The 19728-nt window shown below is 39.4% G+C and overlaps 1 protein-coding gene across 8 annotated transcripts in view; it reads right to left on the minus strand.

Moving 5' to 3' along the window:
* Nucleotides 1-19728, minus strand: part of IFTAP (intraflagellar transport associated protein) — a 63857-nt gene that overhangs the window by 24288 nt on the left and 19841 nt on the right. For all 8 annotated transcript variants that reach the window (XM_025452504.3, XM_025452505.3, XM_035701802.2 and 5 more), the window contains 2 exons: nt 2305-2462; nt 818-889 (listed from right to left, as the gene is read on the minus strand). In XM_025452504.3, the coding sequence (XP_025308289.1) occupies nt 818-889; nt 2305-2462 (230 nt within the window). The remainder of the gene's footprint in view (nt 1-817; nt 890-2304; nt 2463-19728) is intronic.

Here is a 19728-nt window from a genome sequence, read left to right on the forward strand (position 1 = left end):
GAAAATTACTTCAAAGGTAAAAAGCAGAGCAAATGACCTTTACAGACACAATAGCAGCATTTCAATGAAAGACTATTCTGCGTGGAATACCGCTCTCCACAGGAAGCTGACAATGAGGCATTTCAGATTAACAAAATGGTAACATTTCAGACACGAACTAATTCATCTCAGGTGAATATCAAGGAGTGTAAATAAGAAAATGATTTCACCACTGGTGCAAAGGAGACTTAGTGGAGCCTCTTACGCTCATGGCCTAAAACATGTTCATAACAAAATACCGTAAAATTACAAATTTACATCTCATAAGTGGAATTCAAAACATAGCCTGGGTCTTCCGTCCCCTAGCTCTACATCCCAGACCACGGCTCTTACATAGGAATTAAAAATGGTAGCTTCCATGGTTTGTAAGTACATAGCTGCAGTTCTTTCCTGGCATCCAAGTGACAGCAAAAATTTATCTTCTCCACGATGGTTTCAGTACTAAAACTGTTATGCTGTCATTTCTCTTAATGGTGTATGTTCAGGGTGACTAGAGTCATGTTTCTCTGTTGAAGCACCCATTCCATTTGCTAAGCTTTGAGGAATAAGGATCTGGAACCCAGCCAGCCAAGCATAGTTTAAGATACTTAAACATCAATTTAAAAAAAAAAACATATATATATATATGTATATGTATATATGTATATATATATAGGGACAAAATCTACTGAATTCTCCAATTTTGTATGAGACACAGCAAATGAGTCCTTTGGGATTTTTGTGCTGTTTTTACTTTTTTGTATTTTTTGCCATGGAAGAAAATTGAATCATGCCTTACCTTCACCTTTCCCGCCCGATTCAGATCACCTTGAAAGGAACTGCCAACTTTTTGGCCTTCATCTATCACTATCTGAAAAAAACAGTGAGGACATCTTGATGAGAAAATGAAACAACCAAAAATAAAGGAGCTGATCTTGTAGCCCTTCAGGCAATAAAACTCCCCTTCCGGTTTTTGTTAATTAGCTATGCATGATGGACCAGATCCACTAAGCCATAGTAGTGGTCAGGGAATAGTTTTCAGGAGGTCTGACTTTTACTTGTGCCTCTAGACTCATCCACAGTGTAACCTAGAGTAAATTACTTAACCTCAGTTTTCTCATGTGTAAAATAGGAACACTCCCCACCTCATTACCCCACCTCCCATCCCATCCCAATGAACCTCTCAAGGACAAACCAGAGAATGCTAATACAACATTTTCAGGTTATTAGGAAACAATATCATTGGACAATTCTTTGCCTCTCCACATGTTGGTTAAACACTCAATAGAAAATATAATTCCAATTGCCAGTGATTACCAGTAGAAAGTGAATCTTCTAGGGGGGAAAAAGAAAAAAGTTCTGGTCCCATAATCATCTCATTGGAAGCAAGTTCTAGAATTAAAGAATCTGTAGGCCTCTGCTGTATATAAACACTCTTCTAACACAGAGACTTTTGTTCCCTCATTTGAAACCACAATCTCATATACAATTTTGTTCACGATAGCACAAAGAAAACATGATGAGCTAGAAAGTAGAAACACAAATGTAAAAAAGGAGAACAGCTTCTACTAGGAGTCCTTAAGAGTTAAAAACCATAGCTAAGGAGAATAAGAATATCGTCTATTAAGTCTTAAAGATTAGGAAGAAAGCATCCAATATTTATGGACTAAATCTTGGAAAAAATAAGAAAATAGTTTTTACTTTAAGAGATGAATCTAGAGCAGATAAAAGAAACTCCCATTTTACACAGAAAACTATAAAAAGGAACTCTTTTGTCCCAAATAGAGGACAAGCTAAAATATGTAAATAATTGCAAGAACTTTTAGATGGTAGTTCCTTAAGCAAACTTAAAAACTTGGGGACAACCAAGTTACCATCATAAACATTAGCTGCTGAAATCATAAAGTGTAATGATGATTTTTAGGGCACCTGAGTGGCCTGAAAGTGCTCAACTGTTGGTTTCAGCTCAGGTCATGATCTCATGGGTTGTAGGACTGGGCTCCATGTCGTCAGGATCCGTGCTCAGTGGGAGATCCTCTACCTTTGCCCCTCCCCCAACTCTCACATTCACACACACTTTCTCTCAATAAATAAGTGAATCTTTAAAAAATGAAAAAGAAATGTAATGATGATTTTTAATAGAGTATCCCAATGGCACTTCTTCTAGAATCAGGAGTCTGAGTTACTGATCCAATAACTGTCCAATGTTTCCTATGGTCTACAGTTTCTTTTTTTAATTCATAAAGAATGCTTTTTCCTGTTTCTCTAAGTGTCCTATGGTATTACCTGTTCCTCTTCTGAACATTGTGATGAAACCCGAAGAAACATGGCTTTATTTCTAGGATGATGAACATTTGGTTCATTTTCACAAGCCAATTTTACTGAAGGACATATATTTTCTGAAGACTCGGTTCCACATGCTCCTCTTTTGGTCACATTTTTCTCTGAAATGATAAGCTACATATTAGAAAATATATACCACACCCAGTCTAGTTTATTTTGTGTTTCCTGAGAGTCTTTCTTCCAAACAACAACAAAATGCTTTTCAGAATCTACAAGCTGAATGCTTGAGATACTAAGCACTCTAAACTCTACAAAATTATTACTAAAAATGCACAGAAAGGTAACACTATTTCACTTACTTTTCAATAATACTTAAGTGCTTACTACATACACAGCACTGTTCTCACCCATTATTAAAAAGTCAATAAAGTACAGTATTTATTTCAAAACTTAAACATTATCTATCTCATTTTTTTCTAAATTTGAGGGGAGGTTTTCCTTATATGGAAGCAAAGTGATTTTGGAAAATTTCTAAGAGAAAAAAATTAAAATTAGAAGATCACTCATAATCCTAAAAACAGAAAAGTTGTAACAATTTTTTCAATGACTTTCTCATATCTTATCTGTGCATTCATATACTACTAAAAAGCAATGTTTAACTACTCTTGACTATTTAAAACTATAAACAACTAATACCTTTGTACTAAATCTATACACATGCATTATTATTTTCTTAGGCTAAGGGAAGTCTAAGATTAATCTTAAATTAAGAGATTGAGAAAATTATAATATGATGCCATTAACAGAAATACGGGAGATAAATTCGGATGATAGATAATGAATGAAGGTCTGATCATTTTCATTTGGGTTGCTGGTAGAAATTGTGAGGGAAATGTCCCAGAAGGAGCTGCAAATGTAGGTTAAAACGTGGGAGAGAGATCACAGCTATAGGTAAATATCTGGTAAAAATTATATTGGGATAATGGTTTAAGCCATAAAATCGTTTTGTATATTAGAATTAATAATTAGGGTTAACATTTATTGAGTGTCAGATACTCTTTTATGAGCATCTCATAAATCTCATTTAAGGCCCCCACAACCCTAAAGGTAGGGACCATTGGTATCCCCATTTTACAGATGAGGAAACCAAGGCCTACAGAGAGAGAGAGAGTAATTTGTTCAAAGTTATACAGCTGGTAAATAGCACAGTGGGGATTTGAAACCAGGCCTTTGACTCAGAATCCACACTCCCAACCACAGTGCTATGTCACCTAGAGTAATACAGCAAATGAAGGCAAAGAGTCCTTGGAGAACAGAAGAATGAAGCAGAAAAAAAAAAAAAATCCCAGAAAAGAGACAAAGAAGAAAAGTTTACAATAGCACAGGAAAAACCAAGGGTGCACAGTACATTCCAAAACCAGAACTGGCTTGCTGCGAATGACAATAGGAAATACAGGAATCTAAACAGTAATTGATAGAAAAGCGATAAAGAGACTCAAAAGAGGCTAAGTGGCAGAAATCAAGCTATAAGCAGACTGGGGAACCCTGTCCATCCCCTGATGGTTCTCTACCATCAAAGGGCTCCAGAGCCACAAGGACTATCTGATGTGTGAACTTTGTAGGCAGGTTACGAAACAGCCTAACCAGCCTAGTGGCCATGCTTGTTTCTCTTGAGCTATTAATTTCCCGGCATCAGAATCAGTAAGACTCTTGTTCACAGCCTGGTGCAAGTCCAGAGTCCTTTGTCTGCTTCCTTCTACCCCGTCATTGGCAGAATTAAGACCTGTAGGGTTATCAATAGGACATTACCACAGGAACATTGCTGGAGCACAGAGATACACTAACCTAGTCTATAACAGGGTATTAATACTCAAGAAGCTGGGGGCACCCGGGTGGCTCAGTCGGTTAAGCATCTGCTTCAGCTCAGGTCCTGATCCAGGAGTCTGGGGATCAAGCCCCACATGGGGCTCCCTGCTCAGAGAGGGAGTCTACTTCTACCTCCCCCTCTGCAGCATCCCCTGCTTGTGCTGGTTTGCATGCTCTCATTCTCTCTCTCTGTCAAATAAATAAATAAAATCTTCAAAAAGAAAAAAAAAAAAAAAACTCCACAAGGCAGAGAGGGAAAATGTAAATACAGACTGCATCAATTTCTCTTTAAAAGGGTTGTATTCATAAATAACACAAGCTCAGGCCTGCTGTCCCTACTGACCTCTACACCAGCATCCATGACTCCTAGCTAGCTTCCACTGGGAGCGTAGAAACTCTGTTGTGAAGCACCAGCCTTGGCAGCTGGCAGGGAGGGGTAGGGAGGGGCAGGAGGAGGTAGTTGGGAGGGTTGCCAAGAACACTGCCCGAGTAACCAACCAGCACTACAGAAGATCAGATAAGTGAGATAGAGATGGTCCTAGGACTTATCCTCCTAGACTTCTTCCCCTTTTACAGCTGCTGAGAGGTCCTAAATCAGTCCTAAGGCAAAGCTATGCAATGGTAGCAGGGTGGAGCAAGATACGGTGGAAATGCTTGGAAACAGGAGGAATTACCTGGGGAATGAAATGGTTCCTCAAACTCCATCAGAGTTACAGGCAAGACTTCCTGTGGCTACCTGCATTCCTCAGTGCACTGTTCTAACAGGAGGGGGTACAGTTTCCCTTCTCCCTGCTTATCCTTTACGGCTAGCACAACCTAAATCTAGTCTTGACTAAGAAAATACTACGTCCCAGCAACTATTGTAATAGTCTATTGACTTCACTACCTGAAAAGCACACTGAAGTCTGGGAAGAACAGATGCTCTGTAAGGACAGAGTTCTATTTATTCTCATACTCACTCAGTGTACGCCTCTGCCATTTTCAACAAAACACCCAGGTTATTTGACAGAGAACCAGATGAAACTCCTTTAAACCAAAAAGCAATAGGTGACAAAGTCCCAGCTTCTGATGCTGATGTTGAGCTACTGTTGGGGTCTCAGATCTAACGAAATATCTTGCTCGTCCTTTTAAAACTTCCTTCCGTAAACACAAAGCTTTCATTTAAAAAAAAAAAAAAAATACCAGAAGACTCAGAAAAGAACTTGTTCTCTCTCTGATGGGCCTACGGTTTAAGCCTCTTTCCTGAACCTTGAAAGTAGTTTCCGGAGAATATATACTCTATCACTCCAAAGACCAGAAGTGCTTCTCATAAAGGCTTTTATCATTTTTTGAAAAAACAGCAAATAATAAATCTCTTGGCAGAATAAGATAGGGGAAAAAAAAGTTCTTTTTTCAATATGATAATGTCAAAATGGCAGATGCTGGCGCAGCCCAGAATCCAAAGTGGCCTGAAGCCTGATCAGAGGGCCAGCTGCTGCCTCCCAGAGTTATCCTGGTGGCAATCCAAACGTGCCACCCAAGTGTCCGTCTCATCTCCTTCTGTTGCTGTGTTCCATCAGAGTCCTTTTCCCCCTTTCATCTTATCCTCAATGTTTCTTTCTTTGAAATAAGTGTCAGACATAATACACTTTAGAAATCTAGCAGCAATATTTCAGAGCACAAGTAGGTTATCGAGACCTGAAAGAGAGTTTCTTTGGGCATTTCTGAGTCAAAACTTCAATACGGATGAAACAAAGGCTCTTTTTTTTTTTCTTAAAGGTTTCATTATTCTGAAGCAACGGAATTTCAATTTTCTTTTGATACCAAACAGACAAGCTTCCAACAGATCTCCCTTACAAGGCCACCAACTATATCTACTGTGTCTAATTTCAGGCCAAGGAAAAAGATTGCACTCCTTGAAGAGGTGGAAACCACAGATGCCTTGATAAATTAAACACTAATCACATATTGATTGCATATCTTCCAGATGAAAGTGATCGCTTTTAGAGAATCTAATTTTGAAAAAAAGAAAAAAGAAGAAAAAAAAAAAACCTTAAAAAAAATTTCAAATGTATTCATACAAAAGCCAGACTAGACTAAACCCCATATGATGATGCTGAGAAGCATCACCACACTTGCAGGAGAGTTTTCACAGATCAACACGACCAACATCAGAATTCATGACCAAATCCTGACGGCAACCTCGAGTGTCAGTACTTCTGCGCCATGGTCAACGGCAATATAAATCAAGAGCATGTTCCCAGTCACGAAGAGGTATTGACTATGTTGCTAGAAGGAAAGAAAAATTCATGAGGGGAAATTCTGTGCAACAGTGGGTAGTTGCAAAAAGCCCTCTGCAAAGAGAATAGGGGATAAGCAATCATGCTTATAACAAGGTTGGGTATTTTGAAAGTTAGGGGGTGATTTTCACATTATATTCCTAGCCTAGAGCAATGTTTCTCTGGACAATAATATTTGCTCTTGATTTGTCCAGCCAAACTACTTCACTCCACTGCTTCCTGATCACATGCTCCTTGGTATCTGGCCTCCCCTGGAGCGATAGTCGTTAGGATTAAATAAGCAATTTAAAAACCAATCAATCATAAATCAGAATAAATCCAAAGAAGCTAAATTCGGCAGACAAATGTTTTGTCTAAATTCCCTTTGCAGTGCTCTGAATTCCAACTGTTTTATGTTCTTCATTTGAAAGGGCATAGGGAGGAGAGGATTACCTCAGCCTGGCCAGTCAGGAATAATTGTGCTTTCCCCGAGGCTGGATGATAATTGACTCATTATTCACAGCCATAGCTCTCAAGCTGCCAAGACACAAATGCACAACCCTGGCCTGGAAAAACGTGTGTCAAAGCCCAAGATGAGGGACACAACAGCAGTAAGTTGAAATTTTTGAAACATCCAGTTTGAGGTACTTACAGGGAGAAAAATGTGAAGAGAGCGCAAAGGAGATGAAAGTTGATTTACAGGAAGAAAATCTGAGTGGCAGTTGAGTTACGCAATCCATTCCATCTGAAAAGTTATATTCTGGGCATCAACTATATGCAAGCTGACAAAGTCGGGCAAGACCCAGTCTCTGCCCTTACTGAGTTTGCAAACGAAGAAGTTATGCCAGGTATGCCGACCACCGAAAGAGAACACAAGTATGGCAGGCAACGTGAGGGAGTACAAAGTAAGAGAATGCTAGAAATCGCAATACATTTGAGAGAATCACATAGGCGTGGAGCATCCGAGCCGGGCTTTGAAAGACAGCGACGATTTCAACAGACAGGCGAGCCCTGCTGAGGTTATCCCACAGAGGAAAAATTGCATGAGCAAAGCCCCCATGGTGGGAGAGCACGGGGCCTATGGAAGAGTCCCAAAGTATTCCAGGAAGATGGGAGCACACACCCAGGGACACCTGGAAGGGCTGATATTTGGAAGGCCTGACAAAACCTCGGTAGTTTACCTAGGCCCTTGGGAGTCACAATCAGAGCTGTGCTCTAATACATGAAATGGGTAGAATGGGGCGGACTAGATCAGACACTGGAGCTAGCAGTACAGGTAGTAATCCGGGCAAGAACAAAAGGGAACCTCAGCAAAGGATTTAAGAAAGGAAAAAAGAGCTCACAAAGGGAGTTCTTTTTTTTTTTTTTTGTCTCTAAAACAGAAAGGAAGATATTATCTCCAAGTGGTTATATTTCTTCCCTCTAGATAACTCAGAATATTCACCTTATCTTCCCACTGCGATCTGTACTGTTCTTTTAATTTGGCACACCTTAAGTGACTTTTTTTTTTTCAACAATCTCTGTGATGATGGTAGTAGATAATACAGCACGCTTGCAACCTGTGAAATGGATTACATGTTGGTGCAAAGAGGCAACACATGTCACCCCGTAAGATAAGCTCACCTTCCCGATGGATTTAGCCAAGGCTACAGAAGGGAGGGGGCCCACAGTAGCAGCAGATACAGCGCATTTGAGCACAACTTCCCTTAGCTCCCAGAGTCCTTAACCGGGTGACTGCTGCTGTTGACAGTCTACACAAGGTAGGATCTTGTTGCATCCAAGAAGTTCCTTTCTCTTCGTATCGCAATCCTTACCTACCTAAAACTTTCTAGTCTATGTACACAGTTTATTTTCTTAGTAAGAAATATTTCAAACAGGCTTTCCTCGTTCTTGAGACAAATTCAGAGTCACAAGGCCATATGCTCATCCAGTGAAGAACGTACGGTAAAAAAAATCTAAATATCGGTGATTAGTAGCTCTACCTCTTGGTTACTGAGGCACCATTTACAAAATTCACTTATTTTACATGTACAATTCAATGATTTTTAGTAAACACAGAGTTGTGTGACCATCGCCACAATTAAGTCTTTAGGTCATTTCCATCGCTCCAAAAAGATCTCTGGTGCTCGTCTGCAGTCACTCCCTATTCCTATGTCCAACTGTGACCACTCATCTACTTTTTATAGCTACAGATTTGCTTTCTCTAGACATTCCATATGAATGTGATCTCACAATAGTCTTTGTGCCTGACTTCTTCACTCCACATAACATCTTTGAGGCTCATCTGTGTTGTAGCATGTGGCAGTACTTCGCTCCTTTTTATCCACTGTCTGGATGCAGCCCATTTTGTTTTTTCCATTCACCAGTGAATGGACATGTGGATGGCTTCCACATTTTGTACCCCCTTGATTCTGATGTTGAGTTTGATCCAAGGACCACCACTGCTAACACAACTCAGTGCCACAACAGGATGAAACCAAAACAAAAGACAAGGACAGAGTGCCAGCTTCCCTCCACACCCAGACAATGGGAAGAATGCACATACTCGCTGAAGCTAAAATTCTCTGATCGTCTTCTCTCCTTACATGGTCACAGCCTTAGCAGGAGGCCACTCTACTATGTGGTCCTGTTTTCTTCAAATTTGTCTGAAATTACCTGAAACTACCTTTCTTATTGTTCATTGTCTAGCTCTTCCCACTCAAGTGTAAGCTTAAGGAAAGGAGGGACCTCTCTGTCAGGAAATTACTTATTCCCAGTTCCTGAAAGGGAAAATATCCCTTCTCCACACCAAAGGGCATGTTAACATTTAAGACTGAAGGTACAGTGATGCTCGACCCTTCAACCAGTGAGTTCACCTTTGCTGAGCTGGAAGACTCAAGGAGGAGTTAAGAAAGTCATAAGACACGGCCTCTGCCTGTGAGAAACATAGAATTTATTCGCTTAAAACTCTTACTCAAAGGCACAACATTTTGCGTATCTTTCAGCCAGCATTTCCACATCTAAGAATTTATGCAAAAGAAATAATTATGTGGGTAAAGATTTCACTACAAAGCTAAAAATGTCTAATCTATTCCCTTGAAAAATTTTTACTTAATCAAGGCCTTAGATTTTGCATCTCTTTGAATTTCACGTGTAAAAATTTACCCAAAGGCCATAAATAAGAAGAGTACAAAGATGTAGCTATTGGAAAAATAAATATATAAATAAGGCCAAAGGCATTGCTAGGACATACAAGGCTACCCATAGGCATGACTTGTCTGCCCCACACCTGCACACCCTCTGACCTCAGCTCCCCCCTCACCCTTGCCCGTGCCACTCTGGTCACAATGACCTCCTCCCTGCTCCTCGACCATGCTGGGCGCTGCTGTCACCAGGCCTCCACATGGGTTGTTCCCTTGGCCTCAAATCCTTTTCTTTCGAGAATCCACAGGCTTTACTCCACCAGCTCCTACTAATCTTCATTCAAAGGAGGCCTAATCAGATCACTCTACATAATAATGCAACCATATAACCCCCCGCCAGCACTCATGATCCCCCAAATCCTGCTCTGTATATTTTTTTTCTTCTTTCCCAGAGCAGTTACTATCTTCTAACACAAACATTTTTATTTCTTATGTTTACCGTCTGTGGCTTTCTCTCCCTTCTAGGATGCAAAGTGCCTGAAGGTAATGACCTTTGTCTCTTTTGGCCACTTATGTGAGCAGTACTTGGCACACAGTAGGTGTTCAATAGACATTTACTGAATGAATGAGGATGTGCAATATAGCATCACTTGTAATAGCCAAAAATTGGAAATAACTGAATGTCCAACAAAAAAGAGAATGGTTAAATAAATTATGGCATATCCACATAATTGAATACTATGCAGTCTTTAATAATTCTGTTAAATAATCATATTTATTAATTGGGAAGTTCATCATATATTATGTGAAAAAGCAAGTTACAAAAAGTATGTATAGTATGATATCACTTTTATAAAATGTTTATAATAAATTTGCAGAATATATAAGTGGATGAAAATATCCAGTTGACCCTGTACTATAATTTAGGTACTATTAATATAAATAAATAAATAAAAATATGTATGTGTGGTTTTTGCATATATAATTATTTAAACCTCATAATACATCTGTGAGTTAGAGGTTATTATATCCATTTTACGGATGATAACACTTAAACTCAGAGATTTTTTTTTTTTTAAGATTTCATTTATTTATTCATGAGAGACACAGAGAGAGAGAGGCAAAGACACAGGCAGAGGGAGAAGCAGGCTCTGTGCAGGGATCCCAATGTGGGATTTGATCCCGGGTCTCCAGGATCACACCCTGGGCTGAAGGCAGGAGCTAAACCCCTGAGCCACCCAAGGATCCCCTGAAACTCAGAGATTTTAAAAACTTTCCTAAGACCACCTCGTTAGGAAGCAGCAGAGCTCAGATTCAAATCCTCGTTGTCTCTAAGTCCATGTTCTTAACTAATATTTGTATCTATACACAAACTAAAACAGAACAATTCAGCAAGGAGGTGTACACCCATGGTTTATCTCTAACACACAGGATTACAGTTTTATTAATTAGTTAATTGGATATAGCCTTACCTGTATGAAACAGACACCTCACATAACCATGGCTTAAATGGGATGGAAGTTTATTTCTCTCTCATGCGCTAATACAGATGCAGATAAGCCATGATAATACGGTTATTCTGTTTCACAGAATCATGCCAGAACCCAGACTCCCTCTTTTCTGCTCTCTTATCCCTAGGGCACCACCCCTTCTCTAACATGGTCCAGGATGGTACATGACCACACCCTTGCTCCAGGCAAGATGATTTAAAAGAGAGAGAGAGAGAGAGAGGAAAGCATGTACCTCTGTTCCCTTCTGTTATTAGGAAGGCATGGTTTAAGATACTGTATCAGGGAGGCACCAAAATAAAGCAGCTCAAACAAGAATTTCATTTCTCTCTCAAGTAACAGTTTAGGGCAAGTGGGCAAGCTCTGTTCCATGAGATGGTCCAGGGATCCAGGCTGGCAGGCTGCTCTGCCATCTTTGGCACATGGCTTTCATCTCTGTATCTACTAAGGATTGCTCCCACAACTGCCTATTTCCAGCCAGGGGAAAAGGATTCAAAGAGTCTAGGGCATGTTTCTTAAAGATAGCACCCCGAAGTTACATGTATCCATTCCCTCACTTCTTATTGGCACAAACTTAGGCAAACAGCTCTACCCAGCTGCAAGGACGCTGGGAAATGTCATCTTTATTCTGAGGGACCAAGGAGCAGCTAAAAATGTTACTGCTGTAGAAAGAGTAAATTTTGGGGGATCTTTGGGTGGTGCAGCGGTTTGGCGCCTGCCTTTGGCCCAGGGCGCGATCCTGGAGACTCGGGATCGAATCCCACGTCGGGCTTCTGGTGCATGGAGCCTGCTTCTCTCTCTGCCTGTGTCTCTGCCCCCCCCCCCCCCCCGTGACTATCATGAATAAATAAATAAAATCTTTAAAAAAACAAAAAAAAGAAAGAGTAAATTTTCTGGTTTTCCTGTCTGTGTGTGAGTGTGTGTTCATGCCTCTGTTATTTTGTAACTTTCCCACCACGAACAAAAAATAAACTTATCTGTAGAGGTGAAAAGCATTTGATCTAACCAAGTGTCTTCTAATCTCCAATCTAGGGAGATAAGCTATATGTATCTCCTTTCTTCTTAAAAAGTCTTTCCTAGAGATACTAAGAAAAAAAAAAAAAAACCACATCTACATACACATTTCATTTACATTTTTTATATTATAGACCCCAGATTCTTTTAATATTCAACTTTGATGTCCCTCTTTTACATCAAGGTTACCTAGTCATAAAATTTTACACTTGAATAAGTCTTTAAAAGTACCCTCATGTATGAAATACACAGCAAAAAAAGGTACCAAACACACTAAAATTATTAGAGGCACATTTCCTAGAAGTATAGGCAACAAGAGGCCTCTATGTCCATGTTGTCTCCCAAGGCTCTTGCCCATGCACTTGCTAATGGCAAAATGCTCATAAAGAACACACCTCTTCTGGTAATGACACAAGTAGCCAGATTTCCCTGTGATAGAGTAACTCTAGCCTGTACACACATGCTCTATCATCCTTTGCACTTGGGACAGAATGTATGCTGAACCAAAGGGTCACCCTAAAATTCTGTAAGCGAGTATAACCTAGCATCTGTATCAGCAAGATTACAGTAAAATTATTCCTGTAACCCATCATTCTTTTTTACTGTCAAAGTTCCCTTTAAATAATATAAAATGGTGACATTAAACAAGACTATGACTAAAGTAAAACTATGGTTCTTGCCCTATGGATGGGGGGTGTAGACAATTTCATGAAAGCTGTGGACCTTATCCTTAGGAAAAATGCAACATATACAAAAGCATTTTGTGGAATACATACATCTCCCCGTATCTCTCCTTGATCTCATCGAGGGCATATTTCCAAAAGTTGGTCCAGGAGTCAAGGCTCTTGGTCTGTACACTAGCATTGCTGAGCCACAATCTGGGGACTGATTCCCCAAGAATCCACGTTTTAATAAGCATCTCCCAGGTGATACTTAAGGTAAGATGCCCAAGTAGAGATTCCTTGGAGTAGAACGTAATAATAGAGAATTAAAAAGAGAGGGAGGTCCAGGTTCCTTGTTATGGAATGGAGTACGTCACAGGGATGAAAGGTAACAGCACAAGACTATAGTCAATGGAATTTTAATAGGGTTGTATGGTGACAGATGGTAGCTACACACATGGTGAGCACACTACAAAGTACACAGTTGTTGAATCACAGTGTTGTATACCTGAAACTAATGTAACACTGTGTGTCAATTACACTTCAATTAAAAAAAAAATGTAGTATCTGATATCTTTGTCAAAGTATCTAAATACCTTTGCATAAGGTTCTGTGCAAACATACTACGTAGTCTATCCACCAGAGGCCAGTGTAGGATTGTTCCCTCAACTGTGTGGTCTTACACGATACAGTAGACCCCACATTCCACAATATATACCATACAGACTTGGTTTTCTGACTCCATCAAGGAACAGGACGTGGACAGCTAACACTATAAACAAATATTTTACCTATTTTATATTGTAGATTCAAGATTTAATATTTAACCTCGATGTTTCTCTTTTAAATCATAAATCATCCCTATAAATGAAACGACACTGGAGTACATCTTTAAAACCTACCGGTACCTTCACGTATATGTCACCTGATTCACATCCCAACCATATGAGACACACGGAACAGGAAAAATTATCCCTGATTTACAGATTCAGGGAGATCAAGTGGCAGGCCTGCAGTGACAAAGAATTAATACGTGCCTAGACCAGGTCTTCTGAATCCTACGCTCCAACAGAACCCTTTCCATTACACTGGCCCTGCCCGCAACAAAATGAGAAATATAAGGGCAGTCCACTAAACTCTTCATAAAACTAAATCCCAGCAACCTAAGAAATTTTCCTTCACCCTGAGATCAGGCTCTTCCTCTGCTGCCTGCACAGCGGTGCATCGACCTAGACACCTCTTTTATTCACACTGGTTGGAGAAAGGCAGGGCAAGTAATTTTTTCTCTCTCCTTTACAAATAAATGCTTTTTAGGGGTTTTCAAGCTTTATGAGGCAGAACAGCAACTTCTGCACAAATCTGTCACAATCTAGGGCTCATTCATTGGCATACAGCATTAGGGCAATGCAAGAACACATTTAAATTGTTACAGGTCTTTCACACTCCCTCATTTTTTGAGGGTACTGCAGCATGTCCCTCATAATTTTTTTTTAAAGCTTGAAGTCAGAAAAGGAGAAAAAGCAGTCTGAAAACAATCATTCTGATTGTTCTTTTTTAAACTCATAGCGAGTATTTATTCTAATCTACAACTGAGTCCCCCAGACCAAAGGCAATATTCTGGATATTATTTTATCAGCACTATGCAAAGAGTGGTTAGTATTACTTTACCAATTGACCTCTAAGCATTCAGTCTGTTTGACTGCTAGTGTGCCTTCACACATCTAGAGCATTTGAAACACGGAGCACACAGAAATAAGTAAGAATGACATCTCAGACTAGAGGACTCTGTCTCATTCATTTTCTATTCCCAGATTTTAGCTCGATGCCTAAAATATAGCACAGGAACACAGTCGAAACTGAAACGACCTCAACATTTGTAAGAACTGCATGGATACTTGAACTGAGGGCTAAGCTTAACACCCAGAAATTAGATGACTGGCTACAAGTCACAAAAAGCATAACTGATGGAGAAGAAAGGGGAAATGCGGCACTCGATCCAAAATCCCTTTTTTCTAATCAGCAATCCATACACACAAAACCAAATGCAAAGGTAGACTTATGGTAGGCTTAGCCCAGAAACACATGAAGATAGTATGATTCTTCTCCGTGCTTTGAGGACAATGAGCTTCCTGGCACCACTTTAATCTATCTGATTTGGAGGAATTCAAGTGAGGGGGTGGGGAGATAGTAACAACCTCAGACTAGACAGACTGTGGTTTGATTTTCATACAAAGATGAGTTGGATTGCAATAAAGTTTCCTGTTTGAATCCTTTTGGGTTTAGCTGACCATTTCAAAGAAAATATTATTGTTCCACAGCTGAAAGATTCCAGATTTGAAAGCCACTCACATTTGAATACAGACCCACTCAACTGAATCAAAGAACACAGTCTTACAACCACCTTGGTTTCAAGTTAAGGAATTTATTCTTTCTCTTCAAGTATAACAATACGTTGAACAGTGATTAGTAAAAAATATAATGTCTCAAGTGAAAGACAAACACATCCAAAACACCTGCGCATTCATTTAGTATTGTTTCCATCAGCTACTTACAGGCTGACTGTGACCATCTTAAAAGTTTATTTGGCCACTAGCAGTTTTCTGCTCCTATTTTGTAAAAGTTCAAGATTCCATTTGCCTAAGAAAATTCACCTCTCTCATTCATATGCACACACAATGTATATATATAATATATACATGTTGAAAACATACAAAGAAAATTATTCTTTATTTGTACACCAACCAAACTAAAAAGCTATGATATTTTATTTCACTGAGAAAACACACTGGAAATTTATTGCAACAAAATACTATGCATTAAAAACACTGCCAAAAATAAAGTTAATGGTTATAATTCAAAATGTTGTAAATACTTAAACACATTTTCTCTCCTTTATCCAATTACACCTGAACTACAGGAGACACAAAACAAATGATCATCTATGGACCAAACATTCATGTGTAGAATATGAATTGTAACAAACGCAGCTGAAGATTTACGCTAATACATCTAAAACAAAATAGCTTAATAAGCTCAAAATGTATCATGATTCTCAGGGGGCGGAAATCTCCTTCCAGCACTGAACTGGTGGTTTTCTGTGTTTCCTAATTTGTCAATCTGTTCCCTAAATGTAGTGATTTAGTGATGACAAAAGAAATAGAGAAACAATGAAAATTGCTTAATTATAGTTTACAGATGTTCCCCCAGAAAAAGAATAGGTTAATGCTGCTGGTGCTGTTTCTTCCACAGGGCTCTGCTATAAACTCACTTTGTGCAACACTTTTTCCTCCTTCGGCCTTCTTGGTATATTTGGTACTGTGTTTTGACAAAGAAGTCACATCCATATGGCTACTGATATAAAAACCAATATAAATCAATATAAAACCATGAACTTTTTTCTTCTTTTATTCTTTTCAGCCAATACCAAAAAGTAAAAAATTAATGAAAAGCTTTGACAGGGCTTCCTTATTCTCTCCCTTGGGATGCCAGGCTAATTAGTGGGGTTTTCCTCATATGATGCCTCCTACAACTTTCTCTTGAGGTTAACATGGCAATGACCTATGTCTTAAGTCAAAGTAAGTTTACTGCTATTTGCCGTTTTCCACTGTGCACTTCACTGTTAAACTCACATTTGCAAAAGTGCCTCCCAAGCTGCTTTTTTTTTTTTCCTCAGTGTGACTAACGGAAAAAAGAAAAAAAAGAGAGAGAAACAGAAAGACACTGCAAATGGCCTGTGAAGTAAAAACACCACTCACTATTCAGTAGGGAATTAAAGTGAGTGATAACAACTGCACAGAAAACGTGGCGTGAGTGCCACCTGGAAGCAGAAAGCCGGGCAGTTCGTTTCCAGCTTCCTCTGGCAGGCAATCTGCCAGTTGCAAGGGTATCAAAACAATGTTAAGCCCGCTGGTCTCTGTCTAATTCTCGACTGAAAACAACTGCAAAAGGCTACACAGCAAGGATTATTTGTTGTTGTTGTGTTTTCTTTTTATGAGAGAAAGCTGTTTTTATGCTCCACTGAAATTCCTTGCCTGCTCTGAGATTGGTAAGAGGGCCAGCTGCTTTCTATATTTTTCTCTGCGGTATTTTTCTACAGCAGATTTTAAATGCATCCTTCAGACTGGGAAGAGGCTCTTTGCACCACTATGGAAGTTTAAAGATGTGTTTTTCTAACGTTCCAATTCAATAGAGCTTTGGGGACCAAAATGATATGTCAGCTTTGGAGGTGTGTTGTTTTATGCGCTGTCACCACTTTCATTTTTAATTACATTTTTTAGAAGTTGTCACGTATGAGAAGTGATATTCCTTTGGCTGAACTGACAACTCATAACTTATCAGGCCGGAAGTATAAAAGCAAATCCCAGCCCAGGATTGTAAGCTCTTGACAGAACAGACGCTCAATAAGGAAAGAAACAAAAGCCTCCTGAAATGAGAACTGCACACTTTGAACAAGTCACTCGGCCTCTGTGGGCCTTGGCCTCTCCCAGGAAAGACACTTGTGACTCATCTTTGACTCCTTCTTCTCCCTCATCTGGTGTCATTCACCTGCTGCCAAGTGCTGTGAGAATCTCATCAGCCTTCCCTGCTCTACGTGTCCCCCTCCACTGCCCTGCTCCACATCTCCACAGACGTGCTTCGGCTCAGGGTCCTTGCTGGTCTCCCTGACTCCAATTGTTTCTCTCCTTTTCTTCCTCTGCCTTTCAAAATCACTTGCCATGTCTGCTTCTCTGTGTGGGGAACTGCATTATCAGAACTGTCGTCTAAACCAGTGGTTCTCAAGACTAGTGGTACATCCAGCCATATTATCAGTTAAGAGCCCTGTGAACCTAAAAATTCCTAGACCCCTCACTATAGAGCCTCTTGTTTATTAAGCCCAGGATAGTGTCTGGATATCTTTAGTCTCATACGAGTTTGGTATTATAAAGGGTTTTTGGGGGGCACCTGGGTGGCTCAAGGGTTGAGCGTCTGCCTTCGGGTTAGGTCATGATCCTGGCGTCCCAGGATCGAATCCTGCATCGGGCTCCCTGCAGGGAGCCTGCTTCTCCCTCTGCCTCTGTCTCTGCCTCTGTCTCTGTGTCTCTCATGAATAAATAAAATCTTTTAAAAATAATAAAAATAAAAATAAATAAAACTTAAACTAAGTGAAATTTAAAACTCAGTAGGCAGCACTAGCCACATTTCAAGTACCCAACTGCCTGCCACATGTGATTACAGCCTCTGTTGTATTGGACAATGCAGACCTAATGATCACATCATATGGTAACTGTACATTCCTGAAATTTGCAATGGTGATAGAGCATTGGCATAGCTTCTTAAAGAACTAAACGTGAATAAAATTAAAAGGATGGATTAAGCTCTCTTATGGTTACATAAGATTACTAAAAACTAAGAAAAATTGAAACCCCTTTAGATGCTTTGTAACTCTTAAGAGTTTGGAACAATGAAAGGCCAGACCAACACCAGTCTGTAAAGCCACAGGCACTGGCCATTTGTCCTGAATATTCTACCTTAGAGGGAATTTAACTAAAATATTAACAGGTATCAATGGAGAAGGGAGGCTGAATTGATGGGATATTTTTCAAAGATATGTTGAAAGAATAATAAAATGCTTAAAAGCACAAAGTATTGCAAGCAAAATGAGAATGGCATAAAGAAAACTAGAAACGAAATCACACATCAAAATCAGAAACAAGATCTTTGATCTAGACATAAGGAAACAGGTTAAAGTAGATAAATACAGCAGTGCCTAGGAAGCTGTTATGTGGTAATACAGAAACTGGTAGGATCACTGGGGAATGGAGCCTGTGCGTTTTAAGATTGAGAGAATGAAAAACAAAGACTTATTTAACAATCATAAAAATCACAGATTCATTTCAATTTCCAAACTATTTTAAACAGTTGGTAAAGTGCATAACTTGAGAGAAAATTGATCATGTCGCCTGAAGAACAAAATCAGAACAATAAATGTGTGTGTGTGTGTGTGAGAGAGAGAGAGAGAGAGAGAGATTGAGAACTGGATGTAACTACTGTAACCCCATCCCACCCCAAGGTTTCTACTATATGTAACAAAATGGACTTGAAAAGATTGAATGTCCATTTCTAAGTCATTGGCTTCTTAAATATAGAATTTCGGTGTGACTGCAATATGAGAAGTCACTAACACTAAAAAATGGGAGTAGACGTCTCCCAAATCAGATCATGGGGTAATCCTGGTGTGGAAAGAAATTAGAAATGACTCTCACCCTTACTAAAACAAGGCTACGTCTCCACCTCCGCCATACCTTAAAAAATATACACATTAATACTAAGACAAATGGAAATGTGATCCAAAGGACAATCAACAATGGAGGCATTTTTTAACATCTTTAATTTGGCTCTCAGCTGTCAAAATTTCCTGCACTCTATTTTATTTATGTCTTAGGACCCAAGGCAAGTTTTGGTTCAGTGGTTACCACAGACTCACCGTGGGCATCCTCTTCAATGGGTAGATTTTACTGCCCTCCCCACCCAAGGGCTGGACAGCCCTCCTCTGAGCTGTCAGAAAACTCCATGCCTTTCTCCATGATGATACTCATTATCATTCACTAGCGTAATGTTTTATTTACTTATCTATCTTTCTTCCTGGACTATGAGTGCTTGAAAACACAAACTATATCTTATTTCTGGATCCTCAGCACCTAAAACAATATCTATATTGTTAAGATACACTGAATGAATGAATGAACGCATTAGCAGAAAATTAAATATACATTTTCACATCTGTGTTTTTATAACATAAGCAAATGATAGAAATATGTCAGACGAGGAAAAAGCACATTTTTCCCTAAGATGGGAAGTTGAGAAAGACCTGTAAATTAATCACATTCACAAAGAAACGGAGATGCCAAAGATTGAAACTTGGCCTCTTATCTTTACCCACAGTAATATCAACAATATAATAACATCTTCAGCAATAATGAGTAAAACTAAAATCTGCACACTGATTTTCCTAATACAA

The sequence above is a fragment of the Canis lupus genome, chromosome 18 (genome assembly GCF_003254725.2).
Source record: "Canis lupus dingo isolate Sandy chromosome 18, ASM325472v2, whole genome shotgun sequence".
NCBI classification, from domain to species: Eukaryota; Metazoa; Chordata; class Mammalia; order Carnivora; family Canidae; genus Canis; species Canis lupus.